The sequence below is a fragment of the Bemisia tabaci genome, chromosome 6, assembly GCF_918797505.1.
Source record: "Bemisia tabaci chromosome 6, PGI_BMITA_v3".
NCBI classification, from domain to species: Eukaryota; Metazoa; Arthropoda; class Insecta; order Hemiptera; family Aleyrodidae; genus Bemisia; species Bemisia tabaci.
Window position 1 is genome coordinate 18,494,165 of NC_092798.1, and position 23,179 is coordinate 18,517,343.

Genomic DNA, 23,179 nt, shown 5'->3' on the forward strand with positions numbered 1-23,179 from the left:
AAGGATTATTTGATCTATATTTAGCGACATATCTCTTCAACAAACTTTGCTTGGTTAATATATTCACTTACTAACTTTTTCTTTCCTGTTTTTCAAGGTCAAAGATGAACAAAGTGGAACATCTGAAGTTGTTCAAGCAATCCAATCAACAACTTTAACATTGCAGAAGATGAAAGAAGTCTATTTACAAAGAGGTGTGGAACTAGATAAATTAAGAAAAGAAAATGCCTCTCCTAGGGACATTGAGAAGGCAGAGCAGAAACTAAAAAAAGCACAAGAAGACTACAAAAATTTGACTGAAAAGTACAAAATCATAAGAGAAGAATTTGAAACAAAAATGACTGCTGCTTGTCGGGTAAGTTGAAGGTTCTTTTGAAATCCTAGTTTTTCACTTTAGTATAAGTGTCTTGATGGTTGAAAGGACACAAAAAATTTACGAATGTAAAAAATTGAATGTTGAGAACTTAAACATTTTCACAATAAAGCATAAAAAGTTCATTTGAGTTAAAAATTATTTGCTCGATTTTCTAAAATGGCGCTCCAAATAATATAGAGATCGATGAGCATTAAAGTGTGTCTTTTTGCACTCTTGCGGTACAATTCCTTGTGAAAAATTTTAATTTTTCTTAAAATTCACTTTGAAGAGATCTAATTTTATGCGGAAAATCACTTAAATCAATCCACCTTGTTCGGAGTGAGGGGAGAGGGGCTGGGCCTCAATTTTCTCATTTTCAAGAGCTGTTTAGGATGTCAACCAGCCCTAGGTACATAGATTACTCACCATATGGGCACATAGTTTCACATCTTTGAGATTGCTTCCTCGGGTTTGTTTATTATCGTACTAAAGTAAATCCAATCTCATATTAAAGGTCAAAAATGTCTGTGTCCTTATAGGACACAGGAAAACACCATTTTAACATGTGGTACAAAGTTTTGCAACCATGAAATTAGTAAAAATTTGAAAACTTTTGAATACCTACCCTAAAATTTTGACAAGTTTGTTTAAGAAAAAATGGAAAATATCTTTCGATAGTAAGAAGAAAAAAAGGAAATGAAAAAAAAGTAAATCCAATTGATTGATCAGCTGTGGCAATACAGCCCGCTAGAGAAGTACATCAAGCATCAATGCCACTGAAACAAATCTGAAATTACTGACCACCTTGCTCCACCTTGCCTGAAATTACTCCTGTGGACTCATATGTCAATTGCTCCAAAACACTTTTGGTACAAAGGATCAAAATCAATTTCAAATCCCTATCAGTTTAGGTGAAACACCTATTTCCTTGCCTAGACAAAAGTTTTTAGTCGCAAATTTTTTAAAAATTAAAAAAAACTTATCTTCTTACTAGAGTATTGTAGAAGAAGTGAATTAAAGTGAATTATACTTTGACTTACAGACAAAGTTTTGCATCCATTGTCGTGATTATGAGTTTTAATGTAAATGTCATCATTTTCCAGCAATTTCAAGAAGTTGAAGAGGCACACATAAAGCAAATGAAAGATTTCTTAAATACATATGCAGAAGTTATTGAAGATAACAATACATTTGTCGCTCAGGTGAGGGATACTTTTTGTCTTTCCATATAATTATTTTAATTTTACCCTTGCCTACCGTAGCTGAATATTCTTGGAGCAAAGTGATCACTTCTTGACAACTCTGCTTTCTTCAAACTCTGCTTGAGCTCTCTCCTGTTCAGGATTTCATTTAAACCTCTGTTTGAGTGCCACTAAGGCATTCAAAAATAGTCACAAATAAGACGTAGATAATAGTAGTAATAGTAGGTTTGGTCTCTCTTGTAGTTATATGAATTCTCAGCTCTTCGTGAGCCCAACTGGATGAATTCAATCAGGCAAACAGTCAATGTCTGATGTAGTGAGACCGTCTTTGGTTAATACTGTCCAATTAAGACAAGTGGCTGCATAAGGAATTATAAATTATGTAATTAAAACTTAAGACTTCTTTCGGTGAAACTTTTCTCTCTAAAATCTACACTTGCTTGAAATCTGATTTAGTGGCAACTAATTCAAACTTTGACTCAGTTATTTGTGTCATCACAAGATCATGCTATTCTATCAAGTAAAGTCTTTCAAGCTGTGTTGTCTCTTATCTCTATCCCTTATTGTATTTTATGTTTCTTTTTAATATATTTCCCCTTTTACTTTTCAATATTGCAGGTCAATCATGATTTTAAAAAGCAATGTTTGGAGATGACTGTCGAAAAACTGCTCGAGAAATTTGTATTGAACAAGTACACCGGACTTGAGAAACCAGGTAACAATTTGGCAATTTCTTTTTTTAAAGTATCATATAAATTTTACCTTCAACACGCACATTCACAAGTAGAACTGCTCTGAATTCAGGAGTTCTAGAACAAGTAGAAACTAGAATAAATGCACAGGTCAATCAAACCAGAAAATATTATCTTTCGATGATTTTTGAAGAAACAAATCTAGTACTTTATAATGCAGTATTTGTTTAAATGTCAGAAAAAATTATTTTCAGATGCAGCTTCAATTATTCAAAGGGACAATGATTTTACCACAGTGTGCTTAACCATGTGGAAATCTAAATTTTGGTCTATTGAGTTGTCAGAGCTCTTCCATCAACTTTATTTTTTCGTGCATAGCTCTCTCTAAAAAAATTTTTTATTCTTTTCAGAATCTTTAGAATTTGAGGAATTTAACACAAATGCATCACCGAATCGAGGACCTCAAATGTCCACAGAAACGAGTGTTTCTTCAAAATTAGGAGCATTAGCTGCAAATGGGGACCAGAATTCTTCCAAAACTTCAAAACGTGATGGTAATGCGGGTATGTGGGAGAATAAAGCAAATAAACAGTCCCGTCGTGCTACATCCCTTCTCAATCTCTTCATGTCCAACTCCCATGGTATGTCATCTACATCTCCAATTCTCACTTTTCTTTCTTTCTCTACTTCCTTTTTCTCAAACGAAACTCTTTCACGTTTTCATCGAAACCTAGTGGTTTGAACATTTATTTAAGTTATCATGTATGTAGCTGATTTTTCAGCTTTTTGCATTCACTTTCGTGTAGGTAAAATGTGGAGTAGGAAGCCGTCTCAATTATCGCTTCGTGGTCATAGTTAGACAAATTGAATTTCCACAAGTGATTTCCAACAGTCATGTCCTTCTATTGCAGGTTCCTGCCTGTCTTAGTCCTCATGTAGCTCCTCAAAATTTTTTCACTCGATTATGAAGTGATCTACTTGCACCTTACACTGACGCTCCCCACCATTTTTACTGCAGAAGTGCCCTCTGAACTACCTCAATCGTTATAGCCTCTTGTATTTTAGAAATACTTGGAATCTGAAAATATATGGCTGTGGTGTGATTCAGTTAATGTTGTTCCAAACCTAGTCAAGCTTACATTTTTATATGAAGACTACCCTATTCTCCTTAGTTCATCCAGGAGCAATGTCGCATTTATTTCACAGCTTTTTTGTTAATTTTGTTTCGTTTATTCTTTTAAATCTCTTCTTGGTATATTGATTCTATTTTTTTATCGACTATGATTGTCCCAGATCATTTCAGTGGAAAATCAAAAGGGCAAAAACTCAGTGTTTAAATTAATTGGATTATTATTGTTTTAGATTTTCAACTGTGATTTAAGTTAACGGTGTAGTGGTAAAATCATGTTATCCTTTTGGTAAGTGGTCTCTCTGATCAAGTGTAAATTTCTACTGTACATTTGGCTTGCAACCTGTTTTTACCTCCGTGAAAAACCTCCTAAAATTATCCTTCTTTCAATTATAATTTTTCAATAGGTTTTTTTTCTTTTTCTAAATACATTTCTTGAACTATCTAATAACCATTCTTGAATCATGTGTTATGCATCTAAACATTTTAATCGGGTTGCACTACATAGAGAGATTTTTTTTTTTTTTTTTTTTTTTTTTTTTTAAAAAAAAAAAAAAGCTGCTCATGCAAAATTATTTTGTATCAGTTATTGAAACTTGGAAAATTTTGATTGGGCGAATTGTTTTGCGGGTCCAACAAAAAAGTCTACATTTTACCTGGTCTTCAAGGGATAAATTATAATCAAAGCCTTCTTTGTCTCCCTTTTCCTGTTTTTGGTAGGAGTTGAGGCATTTTTATCCGTTAATAATCTTATCGTTAATCTTTTTCTGGCCCAGGATGTGTATACATATCTTGAGGTAGCGTTACCATAGATGTGTATAGACGTTTCAAGCTGTCACTTCATATCTCCAACCGAAACAGCCATACTACGGGGCTGGCCATAGCGGCGATGTGAGTTTTATCTGTTGGTGAGGAAAAGTAGCACAACTTTAGCCCATTCTCGCTAGAGTGTGCATGCTCTTCGTCGGAGAACTTACAGGATAATCCAAGTTCTCTTAATCCTAAATTTTTCTATCACCAGTCTGCTTGGAAGGCACTACATCCACAGTGCAGCTCTGGTGAGCAAAGAGTTAAGGCAAACTACTTACCTCGTTCAGTGAGTAGCAATGCATCAGTCATCCAAGAATGGAGATAATTGACATTTATGCAAGTACATCGCAGGCCTCTCAAAATTGTTTACCTGTTTCTTTCTCTGATGTGAAACAAACAATACCTTTGCACCGAGAGCTTAATCTCTTTTTTTTTCTTCTTCCTCTCATAAGGAAATCATAAAGTTACGTTACCTCACAAAATAAAACAAGTAGTTTGTACTGTCACATAAACGCAGCGATCAATTCATACTACTTGATCTTCATGCCTCTCATAGATCTTTCATAGATTGTAGCATTTTGTGATATTGTGTTAAGCTGCTCTCACTTCATCTTAAACATAGATCTTTTTGTGTTTCTTTTTGTGATCATATGTATGAGTACGCTTGAGTGTGTGTATGTGTACGTCCCTGCGTCAGCATATGCTTGCTCTGCTTAAGCATAATTTAGGGCTACGATTTTAGTGATCTTATCTTCTAATCTGTTTGAAAAACGATTAACTAACTTCTGCTGAGGTAGCTATCAGTTGTCTATCTTGAAGTTACAAATATCTCTGTAAGGCGGCAATTTTTGGTCTGTTTTCACTTTCTTGTGTTCACATTTATTAAAACGGATGGAGTTTGTAATACCTTTTTTCAGTATCGCAGACTCCTAAGGATGTTTGGAAAGGTTTTGAAGTGTTAGGTTGATGATCTAAATTTTCAAAGAAATCGTCATTATTTTTTTGTCAGTATAGTGCGTCATAAATTTGAATTTGAAGCATCCATTAAATAAAGTACAATATGCACTCTGTGACACGATTTTTTTTTTTTTTTTACCAACTGTTGCTTAATCTGCCTGAGGCCTGAGGCCTCTTCAATTAATGTCCATTTTAAGCTCACTATAACTGACTGTGATCAATGTAAGCATCGAAAATGTCTCATTCTTGAATTGCAAGTCATAAATCCAATTTTCCAGAGGTTTCATCAAATTTGTTTAGTAATCGATTGATTTGTCTAATCCAGGCTCTCAAGTCCTTAGGTCCCTCATATGTCAGTCTATCTTTATTTTTTACCTAGGTGAATCAAAAATCATTAATTCTCTGTCATGTTGACAACCTATCAACATCTTCATTCAGCACCTGTTACTTTGAAAAAAGTTTACATGGTCAGTGGGTTTTCTACCGACAATGAGTTGATGTGTGTGCTTTGAGTGAGTTTTGTTTCTTGCGATACCATTATGCAAATTCAAAATGTATAAAATAAGAATTGTGATAAGACTTTCTTATTTTAGAAATAACGAATATCTGCGCCACTGAAAGCTAAGACCCATTTCGTATTTTCGTTTCTTCCTCATGCAGTGTCTACTGTACTGAAAACTCAAACATATTGCCTTGATTGTCAGGAAGTTTATAGTGTAATAACATCTGTCTCAAAAAAAGACTGCATTTTTGTGCAAGAAAATTAAGACTACAGGGAGAGTCTAGATCCATACCAGCCCAAGTAGAACATGTATTATTCATGGTATTTAATTTTAATTTGTGAAATATTTCATGTCGTTTTTCCCTCCAAATAGTTTCCAGTTCAATTGAAATTTTGCTAAACAAACTATAGTTATCTGTGTGAAGCTTGCTGTTTTTAGCTTCCTCTTTTTCCACCAATTGTGTATGCAATACTTGGCTTTCACGCTATATACACATTGACTACCTGATGATTTTCTAGCTAATTATGTGGCACTTTTTTTAATGTTTCTCAGCGGATCAGACTTGTTATAATGCAGTATTATTCATGGGAAGTGACTCAAGTATTCATAATTTTTGCTTGTTGCTAGTTCTAATCGAGAATACTTCAAACAAGGTTCTATCACCAGTAAATAATTCCAGTATGGTATTCATAGCACCAGTATGGTACCTGGTTTTAGTCTTTATTCTCAGAGGCACGCAACATCAGTTCTAAACCATCACCTCTTTTCTTTTCTATTTTTTCTCTTTTTATGTATGTATACATATTTTAACAGTGTACAAATTTTGTATCTATTTTCTGCTCATTTCAATATATTTTGATTATAGATAATTTAGGGTGCTAGGTATTTCCACTGTTTCAGGCAGTAAAGAGGTGTCAGTAAATCCAGAAGGGGGTCCAACATCGGCCCCAACCAGTCCTATCTCTGCAGGTCTTACTGACAGTGGCAATTCAGTACCCTCTTTAGCCCGCAATCCTTTGCGTGGATCAAAATGTAATTGCAATATCAAAATATTTTTCGTCTTTTGCATCCGCTCCTTTTCTCAATTTTTCTTTTTATTAGTCTATTTGATTCCTTCTCTCTTTTCAGTTTAAATTATTTTATGTAGTTTTAAATACTTAGATATGTGTAAATATATTTGAAGTAGAAATCAAAATTTTAAGGTTTCAAGAATTTGAAATTTATCGTTGCCTTCGAAATGAGTGAAAGCCACTTTCTCTTCCCAGCTAGTTTGTTTGAAACTTTTTTAACGATGCTTTGAAAAAAAATGATATTTTTGCCCCCTTGAACTTGTTTTCTCCTAATTTGAAACTTAGTCTCAAACTTTTAGTGATTTGAAATCAAAAAAGTTAAAAATATTTTGGTCATTGGGAATGTGAGATAACATCGCACACTTTACAATCAATTTTGAAACACAAAATTCAATGAGCACAGGTCAAAAAGTTAACTCACCTCATGCGAGAGAATACTCAATTCTTTGGAATGCTTACACTCTATTTATCTCAACTTATCACTGAGAACTCTCAAGCAAGCAGTTAGTGTGATTTTTAAAATAAGTTTATGTCATCAAAAACCGAATTCTTAAGGAGAATCAAAGATATCAAATCGAATAATTCCTTGCCTTCAATGACTTTTACCACCAATTTTAAAATTTTCTTAAGTAGGTACTGGAAAAAGCTTAAATCATCAAAATTGTTTGCTCGTTTTGCAATATTTTGTGATAATTTTTAGATATGCCGCGAAAAATTGGATATACCAAGTCCTGAATGAAATGAAACAATGAAGATATTTATGTAGTAGTGAAAGCGGAAAAATTGTTTTGAATGAGTGTTGTTTGATATTGCTACTCCATAAAAAAGGAGATTATCAAGCCATTTATAACCAAATAAACTGAAGAATTTAATAAGTGTACATGTTCCGATAGGAGTGAGATATATCTTTTGTATCTTAAAAATGTCCAAATATGATAGAAATCTAGAGCGCATGTATGTCACCAAAAATCTGCTTGCTCTTGGGTTTTGGTCTTAGAATAAGCTGTTTGATCAGCCTATTAAAATTTAAAATTTACCATTTAAATGTCATGGATTGTGAACAATTGAGTGAAGGCTGTAGATACAAACAGATTCATCTTTTCAATTTCCGTATAAATTGAAGGATTTCTTCTCTACAGCAATCCCCACCCTTTTTTTTAGTCGTGAGAGGACACCATCCGTTGACTCCATGGTATCCATTAATAGCATCCTTCAAAATGTAATTAAATGTTGGCATCGTGTGTTCTGTGAAAGGAATAGAAGTGACTCATTATACATAAATTTCATTATCTAATGGGAAGATGTATTTGCTCCAATCATGAACACTGTCACGCTTACTAATTTATTTATTTATTTATTTGTTTGTTAGCGACAACCGTGTTTCAAAATTATCAAAGTTAATTTTTATGTTCGTTGGTCTTTTTCCTTGTTTAAAAGTAGTGAATTTAAGTACACCAAATTAATCTGATTTTGAGCGTGAAGAAATACAGAGAGAAGTTAATAAATGATAAAAATTAGATATATTCATTTACAAGGTGTTTATTAAGTACTTCTAATCTCTTCGTAGTGCAGATACCCACATCTATTTTTGAAACAAAATATGTCACCCATGAAGATAGCCCCATCAAGGATCATCTCGTTACCTTTTGGCCAAAGTATCACAAGGGCCATTTACGCCCAGACGCTGTGTTGCCGGACATCTCGCTATTGATTTAATTTTTTTTTAAACTTTTCCACTTACTTTCAGTGAAATTTTAGGGATTAATCTTGATGAAAAAAGAATTATCCTGTAAAATTTACAAGATATTGAGACATCTTAAGACCAAGAATTTCTTATTACAATCATGACAATTTAAAAAATATCAAGAATGCTCGATTATCTTAAGTTTATCTTGCATTACTCATTTTCTTGCCAGTACTGTAGGTCTCAGGCATCAGATGTCTTTTCTTTTGCTAATTTTTTACTTAGTGATGCTTGCAGCTTTACCGTACCAAATCAAGAATAATGTCATGTGAATGCCTGTCGTAATGTTTCACATTAATTTTTGTTATACTCACTGTTTTTTTTTTTATCATTATGATTATGAGTAACTGGAAGAAACCTGCTTTCTGAGCAAAGAAATACTGAAAAACGGGCCTATTTCAAGTTTTAACTTATTCCTCTTTCATGTAGGCGGTCTTTGTCTCGGAAAATCAATTTTTTTTTTTCACTCACAAAATTGTATCATCATATTACAACAAGTTTTACCGCTTTTTGTATTATTGGAGTAAGACAGTCGGCAAAATCGTTGAACCGTCTTTCAAAAATAATTCGAAAGACATCGCATTTTTCGAAAAGCAAACCAATTTTAAAGTGCTTGACTTTAAAGACAAATACTTTTTATCTGTATTTTTGCTCGGTAGAATTGTTAACATAATAAACACCTATCTCACTCAAGCAACTTTCTTATTTCAGTATTTTTTTTCTCTTTGAGAAAATTTCTTCTCTCTAGGTGCTCATATCTTTAGTTGCTGCTTATGTTGTTATGCACCTATAGCATGGGGTCTTTTACAAAACTAATGGTCACTAAACCTTTTTGTGCTAATGAGGTAGTTGGCTATATCTTACAAGGACTCCGGATCTTGTAAATGATTTCTCAGACACCCCTCCCCCTCCTCCAAAGACGTTTACCCCTCAAAAAGCATTGTGCACGACAGACAGTAGTAGCCCCGCAGCCCTTTTTGTTTCTGTTATTGTAGATCTGTCTTTAAAATTTTTATGAGAAGCATGCCCTATCAAAATTGAACTGTTTAAGCCATTTACAGGATGGTTAGAGAGGAGAACGAGTACTTCGTTTAAATTTGCTTGACTTAGGCAGAATGTTAAATTTAACCAGAGAATACTTTATTTTTGTGTGTGAGTGTTCAGGGCTTCGTTACTGATGTGTAATAATTACTATTTAAACATAATTGGCTGTACTAGCCGAAAGCTTAATCCTAGTTATGGCTCTAGTGTGATAGAAGGCTTGTGTATAATGCTCTCAGTTCAGGGTTGAATTTATGTTTTTCCCCCTTTTTTAGAATAAAAAATTCAAATTCAGCTTAAAGAGCCGAAATTGGTTTTGAAAACCAACAAAATTGGTTATTTAAGTAAAAGGAACTATGTTGAACACATGGAGTTGCACTCATGAGATGAAATTTTAACTGTTAAGTGTTAGTGAAGCTTTGCTTTTGCTCCACACATTATGACTCTAAATAAGTGACTCGATACTTCTAACTGAGCAATACATATTTTAAATTCAGTTTTGGCTAGATTTACGGAACTGTTCATCATGCCTCCTTCGCATTGTGTAGGGTTTTAATGTTGCTCTTCTGTTCACAGTATGATCTCAGTATACTGTAATTAATGAATATTTGCATGAATTACAAAAAACCACTTGTAAAAATATGATGACTCTTGCTTGACCAACCAAACTCATCGTATGAAATCTATTTTCAACAAAAACATTCTGAGAATTAGAAGTGGCAACATTTTAACTGCAATGATGAAAAATGTCTTTCTGATTGAAACTGTGTCTCCTCAAAGGGCAATGTTTGGAAAATGATTCTTCCAGTGATCTTGAATCTGAGCAAAATGTAAATTTACCAGTCAGTAGGATTTGAACGTTGTTGTCCTATTGATACATATAACTGCATTACTAGATCGTGCAGATGTTGACCCTAAATTCCTCACAACAATATCAATTTATAAAATCCAATCTTTTTCACCCGATTAACAATCTAAAAAAATAAAAAATGTTGTTCTATTCATTACAAAGATTTTTAACCCCCTTCCGAGGTTTTCGTCTCAATGAGGCACAAGTTAAATTACTGTCTGCGCAAAGAAAACCAAAACTAAGTCTGTGTGCATGTTTATCATAGCTAGCTTTACACACGGTGAAGGTGCGGAGCTCCTAAATTTACTCAAGTTCTCTACCACACATATCACTGACAACACACCCTAATCAATTGGCATCAAATTTGGTTATTTTTTTTCTTTGCATCCAAAACTGGGTTCCGATTTTACTGTGCCCTATTTATCTAATTGAAGCTTTAGAACTATGAATTAGTGCAGCCCTTTTTTGTATAATTGCTCGTCTGCAAAATCGTGATCTCCATTCTCATGGCCCCTAAAGATTGTAGGTGACTTCAGAGGAAGAAGCTTGCCAGCCATTACAGCTTTAAAAGTTTTGGGGGTGAAATTGGGACCCTGAGCCAAAATGGATAATGTTCCATTTTATTTTCTGCACCCAAGTCTCACTCAGTCAAATAATCTAGTCACTATTCTAAAATACTAGGTGCACTGGACCACCTGTCTCTCCATAAAGCATCTATGTATTGTATAATCCAAAATTTCAGTCTCACATTCGCCTCATTACCAATCACTCCATCAAACTCAAAATTAATGTGTAGTTTCAGGCTACTGCAATCCAATTTAAGGGAGTATTTTTTTTTTTTTGGACACACCCTCCTTATGTGTCTTTCCCTTCTCATGAACATAACATCATGTCAATTTCGTTTCCTGATGTGATGTTCTCTCCATTCAATTTCTCTCATTCTGATTTTCATCCCATGTTGAATTTCACGCATTGAAACCTTTCTAACTATCACATTTTCTTCTTTTCACATTCCTGTTTACCTTTCATGACATACGGGACTGTTTATTTGCAATATTATATCAATATTTTATCGTCACTGTATTATTGTATTTTTTTGTCTTTCAGGAGTTTACGAGGCTTTCTTTTCTGTTAATGTTTCTTCTTAAAGGCCTATGGGTCAAATTGTTTCAAGGAAACAAACATTTCTTATCCATGTAGTTAGTAGTAAAAAAAAAAGGAACCAATCTATTATCCACTACAATTGATTAAGTATTTTTCAGTCATGATTTTTAAATGGGTCTCTTAAATTCCTGAGCTGTTCATTGTTTCTAAGTGTCATTGCCAATGTTAGATAATAGCACGGAAATGCCAAGTATACAAAGGAAAAAACTACTCTTAATAGTTTTTTACATTTCTTTACAATGAATGAGGGATAAGAATCATACAAGGAAGAAAAAATTAAGAAAAAAATTGTTCCATTTTATGCTTTTATATCTCACAAATTCTCACAAACTCGAGGCTCTTATAAATAACGGCTAATCAATACTAGAAAATGCTGTTAATTGCATTTTCATATGATTTAAATATTCTTGCTGATATTTATGAGGAGCGTTTGGAAAGCAGACGATAGTCGTTTACTATCTTTTTTTTTACTCTCCATTGTATGTATTGGCTCCTGGCTATTCAACAACTTTGACAGCAATGCATTTACTCTCAATTAAGTGTTATTTTGTTTGAGTATAATTTTGAATTCTTAATTCTTTCCTGATTAGTATTTTTCAGATTTTTCTTTCTTATTTAAAGGTCACCTGCTCTTTAAAATGACAAAAGAAATGGAATGATCCCTTAAATCTTAAACAATTGGAATTTCCTTTTGAATTTAGCTTCACTTTTTAACACATAGTGTTTTTCTATTTGCTTATTGATGCAACATTACCTCTTCAAATACAACCATTATCTTTTGCTCTCAGTTTAACATTATAAACAATAAAAATATTTAGCTTAAAAGTGCTACTATAAAGTTTATCTTGGGTTCGTCGCAAGTAGGTACGTAAGTTTGTTGAATGATCTCTTTGCTCTTGTTTTGAACGCTAACTGTTTTGCGGGTTCTCAATCCAAAACTAATTTGTGATTTGTCCTCTCCTTGTCATTCATTATTTTATGGATACCCATTCACCTTCACTTTTTCAACTATCTCTTATGTTAGTCTCAACTATCCTCCATTCATGACAAATTCGATTGAAATTTTTACTTTATACAAAGTTTGAACATATTTTACCTAACTATTGTGGTCATTTCAAATTTATCTCTTAATTTCTCTTTCTGTTTTGACCTTTCTTTTCTCTCTTTCTCTCTCTGTCAACACTCATAAAAAGGGCAAATTTTTTTATCCCAAATAGAATATATTTGGAGTTGTCATTATGTAGATTACAGGATCGCATCCAACAAAAGCATTCTCTAGGTGTCTTTCTCCTCCGTAAAAATGTGATTTTGTTGGCAGCTTTCCCCAAGTATATCATTAAAATATTTTCACTAGTCAATTTTTTATAGTATAAAAACATATCTGTTTTGAAATCAAACTTTTAATTAATATCTTGCGCAATTTATACTCTTAAAAGGGATTTTATCTAAGTTATACGATCAGACGGATAGTGAAAAGAATGAAGACTTTTCCTGAAACTAATTATTATCTAGTTTATTTCTCAAAAATTGATGTGTGATTTATTTTTAATGAAATTAGACTACAAGCAGCAGTTTGCCCCTCACTATTTTGCCTTTGCATCCTAACTAGTCTCTCCTAGTTAGTCGTAGGAGTTACCCTTCACCTAAACTTTATCAGACTCAGTGCTCAGTGCTCCATTTTATTTTTTACCTTTTGAGATTTACAGAACAGTAGAGCCTTTACCATGAAATTAAAAATCCATGCAAATATGCACTTTTGAATAATATCACTCCTCAGTTTCACAGTTTTACTTAAAGCAAGTTGAACTAGGCACTGTAGTACTGCTGTGTTGGTGGAAAGCACAGTAGTTGCGCAGATTGTAGTTTGGAGGAAATAGAGTAGTAACTTGCAGCACTTGGTGTTGTAACGTAAAATACACAAAACAGAAATATACTGAAGCCTTTGTTAAATCGTTTCCTGACTAGAGAGCTAGTGATAAATGAATGATTTCTAGTTTTTGCATTACCAAGAGTTAACGAATTGTGGAAGCTAAACGAAAATCGACCATGATGCTACCAAAATAATCCACAGGAAGCCTTGAATCCTCAAGGTAAAGTAGTACTTGTACTTGCATTACCATGAAGATACCACTTTACTCCTCAGTCCTGCGCACCTACAGCTGTTTTCCTGAGGTTCATTCATGCACAAATAATAATACCAGTTCTTTGTTCTCTATCAATTATCATTCTAATTAATTACTGAGCACTTTCAAGCAATTCTGTATTAGGTTATTTGATACACTCTTGACATTGTAGAGACACAACACTAAAAAAGACACTGGCTAAATTTCGATGTTATTTGATATTAAATCGTATTATTCCATCGCCAATCAGAAGTTGCAACATTTACACTAGGAATTCTGCTCTGCTTTTCTCGCAATTGACACTCAGAAAGTTTGATTCCAAAAGCTCATAGTGCTTAGGAGGCTGTAAGGAACATCATATCAAACGATTTCAAAATTTATTAGGCGCTGAATTTCTTGGTTTTGTGTGCGTAGTCCTTTTGGAGTATTTACTGTACTTTTCCTCAGCACAGCAGAATCTTATCACCAATTACTTTCTAGTTTTTACAACTATTTCTACAACTTTATCATCCACCTAGAATAATTTTGTAGTTATTTAGGAACTTTAATAAAACCCCTCCTATCCTTATAATACTATTTTTTTAATTATATTTTACCGGTGTCACTTTTTACCTTTGAGTCGGTATTCTGGTAGGCCCATGATGAACTTAGGTAGGATCTGTGCGGTGTACTACTTTCTGTGATAATACTTTACACTTACAAATCACTAAAAACAGTTTAAATTGAAAGGAATTAATAAATTATAACGTGTATTATTGTATGTAAAGCATCGTGCAATAAATTACCCAACTTTTATCGGAGACATCCGAGAGGTGAGACTTGGGCTCAGCAGTATTATGGCTCATAACACTGCTTTTCTGACGTAAAAGCATGTCTTGATGTTTTCATGAGTCCTGCTCTCTGCATAACTCCATGATTTTCGGGGCTCATGTGGAATTTGAGATACACCTTCACGTCAGAAGAGCTATGATAAGTCTTTCCAGGAAATTATATTGAAAGTATTCGGTTCATTTTTTAAATCTTCATCATTGAACAATTACTTTTTGTTTGAAATAAGCATGTGTAGTGCATTCTTCTGCTTGGGTCTTGTTTTTACCTCTTTTTTTCCTTTATGTTTTGGTTTCTTACATCCATTCCCGCTGTTCGAATGATTTATCTCATGCATCAACTGAAGACTTATTTCCTTGTTACTCCATTATTAGATGACTCATTCTGTTACTCACTTGCTAATTTAGTTATGTTATTTTATTTCAAAAATGTATCATTTTTCCCTCTTCCAACTTCAAGTCTGCCATCGATATATGTAGTGTTATTTTTATCTATGGTTATTGAAGAATTTCCCAAAATTTAGATCATCGTTACTTGAACCAGCCCACAAACGCTGTCAGTTGGTAATACACAATTTTTTATGTATGCACTATTGTAGCACAATGTATATATGTGCAAGAAAAAACACTGAAAATGTAAGAAACTATATTCAACAAGGTAGTAAGATAGTGCTGGGTCCACACTTTTTTGCAGAGAAATCAAGGCTAAAAATTTGAACTCTGGTGTGTATCAGTACAAGACTGAGGGGGAGAGTATACTTTGGAGTTGACTTTTAATTGAAATTCTCAAGACTTTTTTACCTTGTTTTTCTCGAAAAATAGTGTGGATTTAGCAGTATTTTACCTCTTTGTTGTACGTATATATTGTGTACAATAATAGATACCCCAATTCTTGTCCCTCATCATAATCTGATTATCAGCTATCAGGTGAAAATGAATAGTTTGACATAAAATACATTTAATGGCACTTTGCTCATAGTCTTTAGGCAGTGCAACTACCCCCCTATTCATGTATGGTCTTTTGAACTTTTCTTTTTGGCAAGAATAGAAAGCTAAATAAAGCATGAAAAAATTCGTTATCCGAAAAGCTCAAGTGACTTCAATCAAGTATAGATTTTGGTTTAGCTAAAAACTGTTCAGATTTACTTTAATTTTTCATTCATTTCATTCCTTTCACATAACTCCTTGAGTTAGAGTGAGTTTTTATCCTTTTCGTGTTTCATTTCTTCCCCTCTTTTAATCTAAAATTTTTCCTTTGTTTCGTGCTGCTTGGTCTTCAGGGCTCAACACTTCATATGACTCGCCTTCCCCTTCATCTGTGTCCTACAACATCACCTCTTGGACATCAGGTGGATTACTCTTAAATCTAATGTGTAAAACCTGTGTAGTTTTACCTACTTATTTTCATTCAGATACTGATACTTGACTGCTCAATTAATTACAAAATATCCTGGAAAATAAAGGCTCAACCAGTGTTGAAAAAAGGGGAGAGAGTCAACAATTTTTCAGTGTGAGAGGTTCGATGGGCATTTTCCAAAATAATGAAATCCCCTGCTTTTTTGAATTCAGATTTGCTCAGATCAAGAGGTAACCTTTTTGCATCTGATCCACTTCCCATTCTGTTCATATGGTTTTTATTGGTACATTCATATCATGTCCTTCTCCATATTTATCTTGCATGGTCTCTGTTAATAAAGCTTAGAGAACATGTGTATTTACGCTATTGTACGGATACTCGCTTAAGATAGGATTGCAAACCAGGATAACAAGGAAAAAAAAAAAAATAATGAATGAATGAAAATAATGTCACACCATTTCATTTTCTTTTTGGAGGTCTACATTATTTTGCATCATCTTTCCCTTTTCTGGTATCTCCACAGAAAAGACTAATTTTCGCACCTAAGATTAGAATTGTGCAAATACTATGAACTTTGATCCATAATGTCTGTGAAATACAATTTAGTAACATAAATTATAATCAAGATACATTTTTTAAAAAAATACCCTCATGGGTTTTTGGAAGGTCAAACTGCCTTAAATTATAATGTACTTTTTACTCCATTCCTCTGAAGATTTTGTCATTTTATGTTAACTCTTTACTGAAAAGTATAATTACTGTTGAAGTGAATGGTTTGGAATGTTTTTTGTGTGGCCCTCTTCGTTTGTCTTTTATATTTTGCTTGGAATGAACATTCGGCTTTAATTTTTTGGTTTCGAATTCAACCGATTTATTTATGATTCTCATACAAGCTTGATGTTTGCTCTTTCAACCTTATTTATTGTTTTCTTTCGTTTGTTGTTAATTATATTTTATTTTTTTTACTACCCCCACTAGTGTATGCCTTCACAAACTTTTATTTATTTAAATTTTATTTTTAATGTAGGGTTTCTAAGAAGTAGACGAGAAAAACGCAAAGAGAAAAAAGCTAAAAAGAAGAAAGACGGCACTGCAGACACGACAAGTAACAAAGAAGAAAAATCCGATCTGTGAGTTTATGAAATTCTGAGTCTTACCTCCTTTCTAAGTATTTTACATTACTTTCTCATCTTAAGCAGTGAGATATCAGAAAAGCACATCTTAATTTGGAGTATCAGATCTGAAAACTTTAATTGACAGTCAAATAAAAAGATGCACCAATATTTTTATAAGTTTTAAAAAAATTAACTTTAACTTCATAAGCTTTTAACTTAACTCTGCATTGTGTTTCAAACTTCCTCATATTGAAAAACAGTGAATATCAAGTAAGGGCAATCATAGATGAGAGTACATTTTTTTGGCTCTAAGCAAATTATTTATAACGCCAAAGGGACTATTTTCTAATCAATTTTAATTTCACTTTAGGGAAGAGAAAGAAGATAGCAGAAAATCAAAAACTCCAACCCCAGAAGTTGATGAAGAAGGATACTCATTGAGGCCAAAAACAGATTCTTGGGAGAATGACAAAGGAAGCTTTTATTCCAGTTCTGATTCTGACTCAGGTATTGTATTCAAAATTTATAAGAGGAAAAAGTAGGTATCTGCTGTCCTAGTACTATTCTATGGATCATCAGTGTATGATAAAGCGGTCTCTACAAGGCAGGAAAGGTTGAAAAAAATTCAGGTTTTTTCCTGATAGTCAGGAAATTTTTCTCAAAACTGCAGTGTTTCAGTTAAGAAAACGCCAAGATTGAACAATCTAAAATGAACCCATTTTTATCTATGGAAGTACAATGATAGATTGAACTACAGCTGAACCACGTTTATCAGAGGTCATCTGAAGCACTGATATTTTGTTAACTTTAATGAAAAAAGGGTAAATTAGGCGCTCAACCAAGTAATGACATTCTGCAATAACGCATGTTTTTTGATGAATGAACTTTAAAGTCTAGAATTCAAAACTACTCACAGGTGCATATATCTATAGCATGTGAATGAGGAAGATGATTCAAGAATGATCAACAATTTTAATCCTGCTTTCGCCTCTTTACACCCGTCCTGTTATATTTTTCAGCAGATGAAAAAGAACGTAAAATACATGTTGAAATCAAACCTTTAAGTAATGGATCTGCCCCAATGAGTGCTAGTGTAGATGAGCTACGCGCAACTGTCGGAACATTATCCCTATCTCAAATAGCACCAATAGCTGTAAGTACTCTCAAGTATTTCATCGCACATCAACTATCACAGAAACTACTCTGCTCAGACTCAAGATGATGATCATACGATCATAACCAAGATGATGTCAGAGTATTCTAGCTTTAGAGGGAAAGTCTCACTACAAGCTCAAATTCTCTCTCAAAGTTAAGCTGTTTGTAGCAAACTGTTTACAGTCCAGTCAGAAGGCAACTGTAGACACGCTTCCGAATCCATAATCAGTACAATCCAGTACTCTGTGTAATGTAGTGTCAATCTCGGCTATGATCGTGTGATCACCATTTTGTGTCTGTTGACTGATGTGTCTTGCTACCTTTTTTCTTTGCATTATTTTCAACCCATCCATAGATTACTTTCTCTTTCTGGATGTCAAGCGTAAAATTTAGTCCTTTCAAAATAAAAAATAATTTATTTGTCTGATTTTAGAAAAAAATGTTGAATAAAAAGTCACTGCATTTGTTGAATATAGCTCAAATGACCAAGTAATTTCATTAATATTTAAAACTATGAGGATGGAACCATACTGGTTCAGCTGTCTGTAATGAGTTAGTGAAATCACTTTTCATTGCTTCATTTGCCAGCTCTGAATCTACAGGAAGTCACAATTTTCTTTGAGGTAACATTGCAGGAAAAAATGCATTCTCTAAGAAGTGCATCACAGAAAAAAATGCATCAACAAATATGCTGAAGTAAGGCAACCATGAGCAGGGTTTTGAAGTGAAAGACAGTAACATTCGAAAATCTGTATCATGCTGGCTGCATATTCTTGGGTGGTAAAAGAAATGTCAACATGACCTCTATGCCCAAGAAAGGAGTGATTATTTTAAAAGTGCGAGGGTGCTAAAAGAGGTGACCTTTGAATTCTATGAATTTGCCCATTGTTCTCTTCATCTAATGCGGCAAGAAGAATATTGGGTCATCTTTAATCTCATACATTTTCATACGTTCGTGTTGTTTGTTCTTCCTCCTTTCTTTTAACCCATTGACTTATGATTTAATTTGACCCTGCTAAGCCAGGAATTACTATTTAATTTGGCTAAAATCAGTAACTTTGAACACTTTAAAATAATCATAATCCTAGAACTTCTTCTCTGAGGTTAAAAATTGATATAATAAGCATTCACAATACAAAATTTGAGAAAAATGATAAAATCGAAAAAAACTTATTTTTTATCGTTATTTATTGCTGTCTAAGTCACAAAAACCGCAAAATTGGCGAAAGCAGAAAATTTTGGGGTTATTTCATGTTCAAACGTACAAAAATATGAAAATACCGGAACAAAGCAAGAAATTACCGTACACAATAAGACATATATTTGCCATTCTACTCATGTAAACATTGATGAGAACGATATCTACGGGAGAATCGCTGAAGAAAAGCAAACCCATCGCAGCACGGGCGGCTGAGAGCCGTCAGTTTAAGTCAATGGGTTAACCTCATACATTTTCTTACGTTCATGTTATTTGTTCTTCCTCCTCTTTTTTAAAGGAAGGGATCATTAGTAATTGATGGGCACCATTTATAATTTCAGGGTCGAAGAGGCTCAACAGTGGAAGGAGATTTATCCATGAAACGATCTCAGTCTGTGTCTCAGCAATTAGGAGGGTAAGATTTTTTCTTTTTTCTTCAGTTTTCTCGGTTTTTTTCCCCCACTTAAAGAATACTAGTACGTATTCATTTTTTTGTTTACTGCTTTCTACATAAATGCTACCTTTTTAAACTGCAATCAGTGACAGCTTCATCAAGAAGTGTGAGTCAAAACCACCAACTGAATGGAAGAACAGCCTTTCCTTTCCCCTATCTACTTAAAAACGTATACCCAAGTAGCAGTGATCACGATAAACAGCGATTATATTGGTGGCAATACATCCAGGTATTATTGCATTAAAAATTGTGATTCATGGCGATAAAATCGCGATCAATTTTTGTCGATGAAATCGAGATTAAATTGCCATTTATCGCAATTTGTATTTAAAAAACATCGCGATAAATTTCTGGGCAATAAAATTGCGATTTTATCCCAATAAGATTGAGGATAATGGCTCAGATGTTGATGATCCTAGCGATTTTATCGCCGATAGAATTGCAATATTTCCCGATTCTTCGTTGAAAAATACTGCTTGGGTATGTACAATACACGGTGTCCCAGAAAACCCAAACCAATAATAGAGGGCTTGTTCAAGACCACATCAGCGAGGCCGTGGGAGGCTTAGGGACAGTTGAATTCAGACACCTTGAGGTCGATTATCCACCAAGACACCTTTTTCCTGGGCCTTTATATTAATCTAGTGACTTAAAATTTTATGGGAGATGGCTGTGTCCCTCAATTTTTACAGATACGTGGCAATTCGTGACATGAAATGCTTTTATTCAAGGAGCCAAGGGTCTTTCAATTTTCACATCACCCTAATTCTGATTAGTCAAAAATAAAGATCACTATTTACTACAGTGATAACATTTCGGTCATGTTTACTCTTTTTAATTCTTAAAAATTTGTTTTATTTTACAGGAAACTAAGCTCAGATTTAGTAGGTTTAAATTTATTCCAAAGTCCAACAGGATCTAGTGCGTCAACACCCTCTGGAAGTCATCCTTACGCCCCTCTCCAAAGTCCTACTTTATCTGCAAATAATTCTGCTCCTACAAGTATACCATCAGCCACATCTAGATACTCAGGTCTTTATTTCTTCAAACGTTTTCTTCCTCTTAATTTTTTGACAGTGTTTTGTGAGTAACAAAAGAAATTAACTGGAAAGTTAGTAGTATTAACTTTTGAAGTTCGAAAAATTAATAATTTTATTAAATCAGGATGATGACCAATTTTGATGATGTCCAACCTTTGTATGAGCTTGGCTACATTTTACAATCAGAAATTAATTTTTCTGCCTAATGTCAGAAGCATGATATGTGCTACTACTTTCCCTATGCAGATAGATGCTTTTGTAGGTGAGCCAGAAACAGTAGCTCCGTGTCGCGAACGTAGTCGAATTGAGCACTAAAAAACTTAATTTCTATTCTTATACATCATTTATTTCTTCATCAACAATTTTAAAAACAGACTGTTGTTTAGATGAGAGCTTATTGAGAGACCATTTAGTCTCAGAATGCTTGGATAGAGTCAAGCACAACAGTTACATCTAAATGGCAGTGCTGCAAGATTTCATCTCTATTTCAATTTTTTTGAAAGAGAACAAACCAACATCCCCAATCAAAAATTGTTGCAATTTTTCTGGCCCATATGAGGGTTATCTCAAAATTTTGAGCAAAAATGTTGGTTGGTCTTTCTTCAAAAATTAAAATAAGTGATGAGAATTTGAAACATCACAATGTAAATGTGACTGTTTTGCCTAACTCTATCCAATGAATTATTCTGTATCATCTTTGCTTCAAAATTGGTTCCAAAAATCGTTGTCAAGGTAATCCTTTTCCTTCTTTAACACACAATTTCATGCTGTTAGTTCTAAATGAAGCTTTTAAGTTGTATTTTTTCGTACCTAACCTAACTATGCATTTTTGTGCTTGTTTTATAGATCTTGGAGACCTGTTCTCGGAAGTAGGTGATATGCAACCAGCTTTACCTCCAAAGCAATCTCGCCAAAGTACTTCAAGTGTTACCATGGGTTCAATTGCTATACCTAGACCCCCTTCAAGGAGAGGAGAGGTATTTGACTTAAGCATATAAAATTGTGGAAATTTTTTCATATTCTGACCAAATCTTCTACCTTTTTAAACCACATTCAATTGTTTTGGCAGGCCCTCCGCCAAGTATATTCTTCGGTTGTAATTTTTCTTCTCCTAAATTTATAACTTGCGTTGATTATCTGATCCACAGCATAGTTCTTCCAATTCTATATTATGTAATAATTTTCGCATGATAATTTAAGATTAATTTTAGAGAGAAAAAGAATAGGTAACTTCATTTTAGAATACCAGTAGGCTTAAACATGAATTTATTTCCTTGTTGAATTTCAAAACTAATCTAAATATTTCCAAGTTAGGAAAACCTTAACATTGTTTTTCAAGGCATTGCTTTTTGTTTCTCTGTCGGAACATAACTTTTAAGGCTATCCCAATCAAAGACTGGTTAATTTACTGCTTCTTAAAGTTTTTATTTTTATTAATATTAGAACATGTCTCCTCCCATGTAAGTTGGTAGGCCCAGCAACATGTTGAGGTTTGTACTTATTTTTATTTGATTTTACTAACAGTTTTAATCTTTATTTAGGCTACAGGACCTAGAGGAAGGATGAGTCCAAGCAGTATGGCTCGAACCGACAGTATTAATAGTTTAGAGTTCCGGACCGCGGGTGTGCCTTTGGGATCGTCTAGGGGTCCTTCTCCACTAACAATTGGCATGGCTGACACCATCCCCCTAGCTGTTGCATTCCATGAAATCATTCACTCCTATTTCCGTGGAACTGACGAGACCAGGTATTTGTCCAAAGATCACAGATTTTCTTTACTCAAATTCTGGAGCATACAGAAAAATTGATTGATTGAAAAAATAACTTTGAGTATTTGAAAAACCTTTTTTCAGGGAACGATACAGGCAACTTTGATTGATAGTAACAACTATTAAGTGTTGTTTGAGACCCTGAGGAGTGTTCTCTATATCAAACTGGAATACCAATAGTTCTACCTATCTTGATATATATTGCTCCCCTAAATCATTCGCCTCTGACAGGGCGGTAATGAACAAAAATTTTAAACATGCTTTACTGTTTTTTTTTTTCAGATGTCAAGTAAAAATGAATGGTGATATGATGTTATCTTTCCCTGCCGGTATTGTCGGTGTTCTAGCCAATAATCCAAACCCAGCTCAACTATCATTCCGTATACGGAACATAAACCGCCTTGAAAACATACTGCCCAATAAACAGTTAATTAATACGTAAGTTTAAACTGACTTTTTCTTAAGTTCATACCATTATCAAATTTAATATTATTTAATCAGTACCTATACTTTTAGTTTAATAGTTTACCTTGATAGAGCTCTGGATTACATCTTTGCTTTTTTAAAATTTCCTGCTGAAAACAATTTACAAAATTTTAAATCCAGAAATTAACTCTTTAGCAA

The 23,179-nt window shown here is 33.7% G+C and overlaps 1 protein-coding gene across 16 annotated transcripts in view; it reads left to right on the forward strand.

Annotated features, from left to right (window-relative positions):
- Positions 1–23,179, forward strand: part of LOC109042166 (F-BAR domain only protein 2) — a 32,402-nt gene that overhangs the window by 3,423 nt on the left and 5,800 nt on the right. For 6 of the 16 annotated variants that reach the window (XM_019058811.2, XM_019058876.2, XM_019058829.2 and 3 more), the window contains exons 4-17: positions 98–355; positions 1,459–1,557; positions 2,176–2,272; positions 2,660–2,890; positions 6,531–6,680; positions 15,748–15,816; positions 16,852–16,954; positions 17,310–17,446; positions 17,959–18,092; positions 19,634–19,707; positions 20,612–20,778; positions 21,633–21,763; positions 22,328–22,533; positions 22,838–22,993. In XM_019058811.2, the coding sequence (XP_018914356.2) occupies positions 98–355; positions 1,459–1,557; positions 2,176–2,272; positions 2,660–2,890; positions 6,531–6,680; positions 15,748–15,816; positions 16,852–16,954; positions 17,310–17,446; positions 17,959–18,092; positions 19,634–19,707; positions 20,612–20,778; positions 21,633–21,763; positions 22,328–22,533; positions 22,838–22,993 (2,012 nt within the window). The remainder of the gene's footprint in view (positions 1–97; positions 356–1,458; positions 1,558–2,175; positions 2,273–2,659; positions 2,891–6,530; positions 6,681–15,747; positions 15,817–16,851; positions 16,955–17,309; positions 17,447–17,958; positions 18,093–19,633; positions 19,708–20,611; positions 20,779–21,632; positions 21,764–22,327; positions 22,534–22,837; positions 22,994–23,179) is intronic. The other 10 variants (XM_019058892.2, XM_019058776.2, XM_019058884.2 and 7 more) reach the window with 8 other exon arrangements.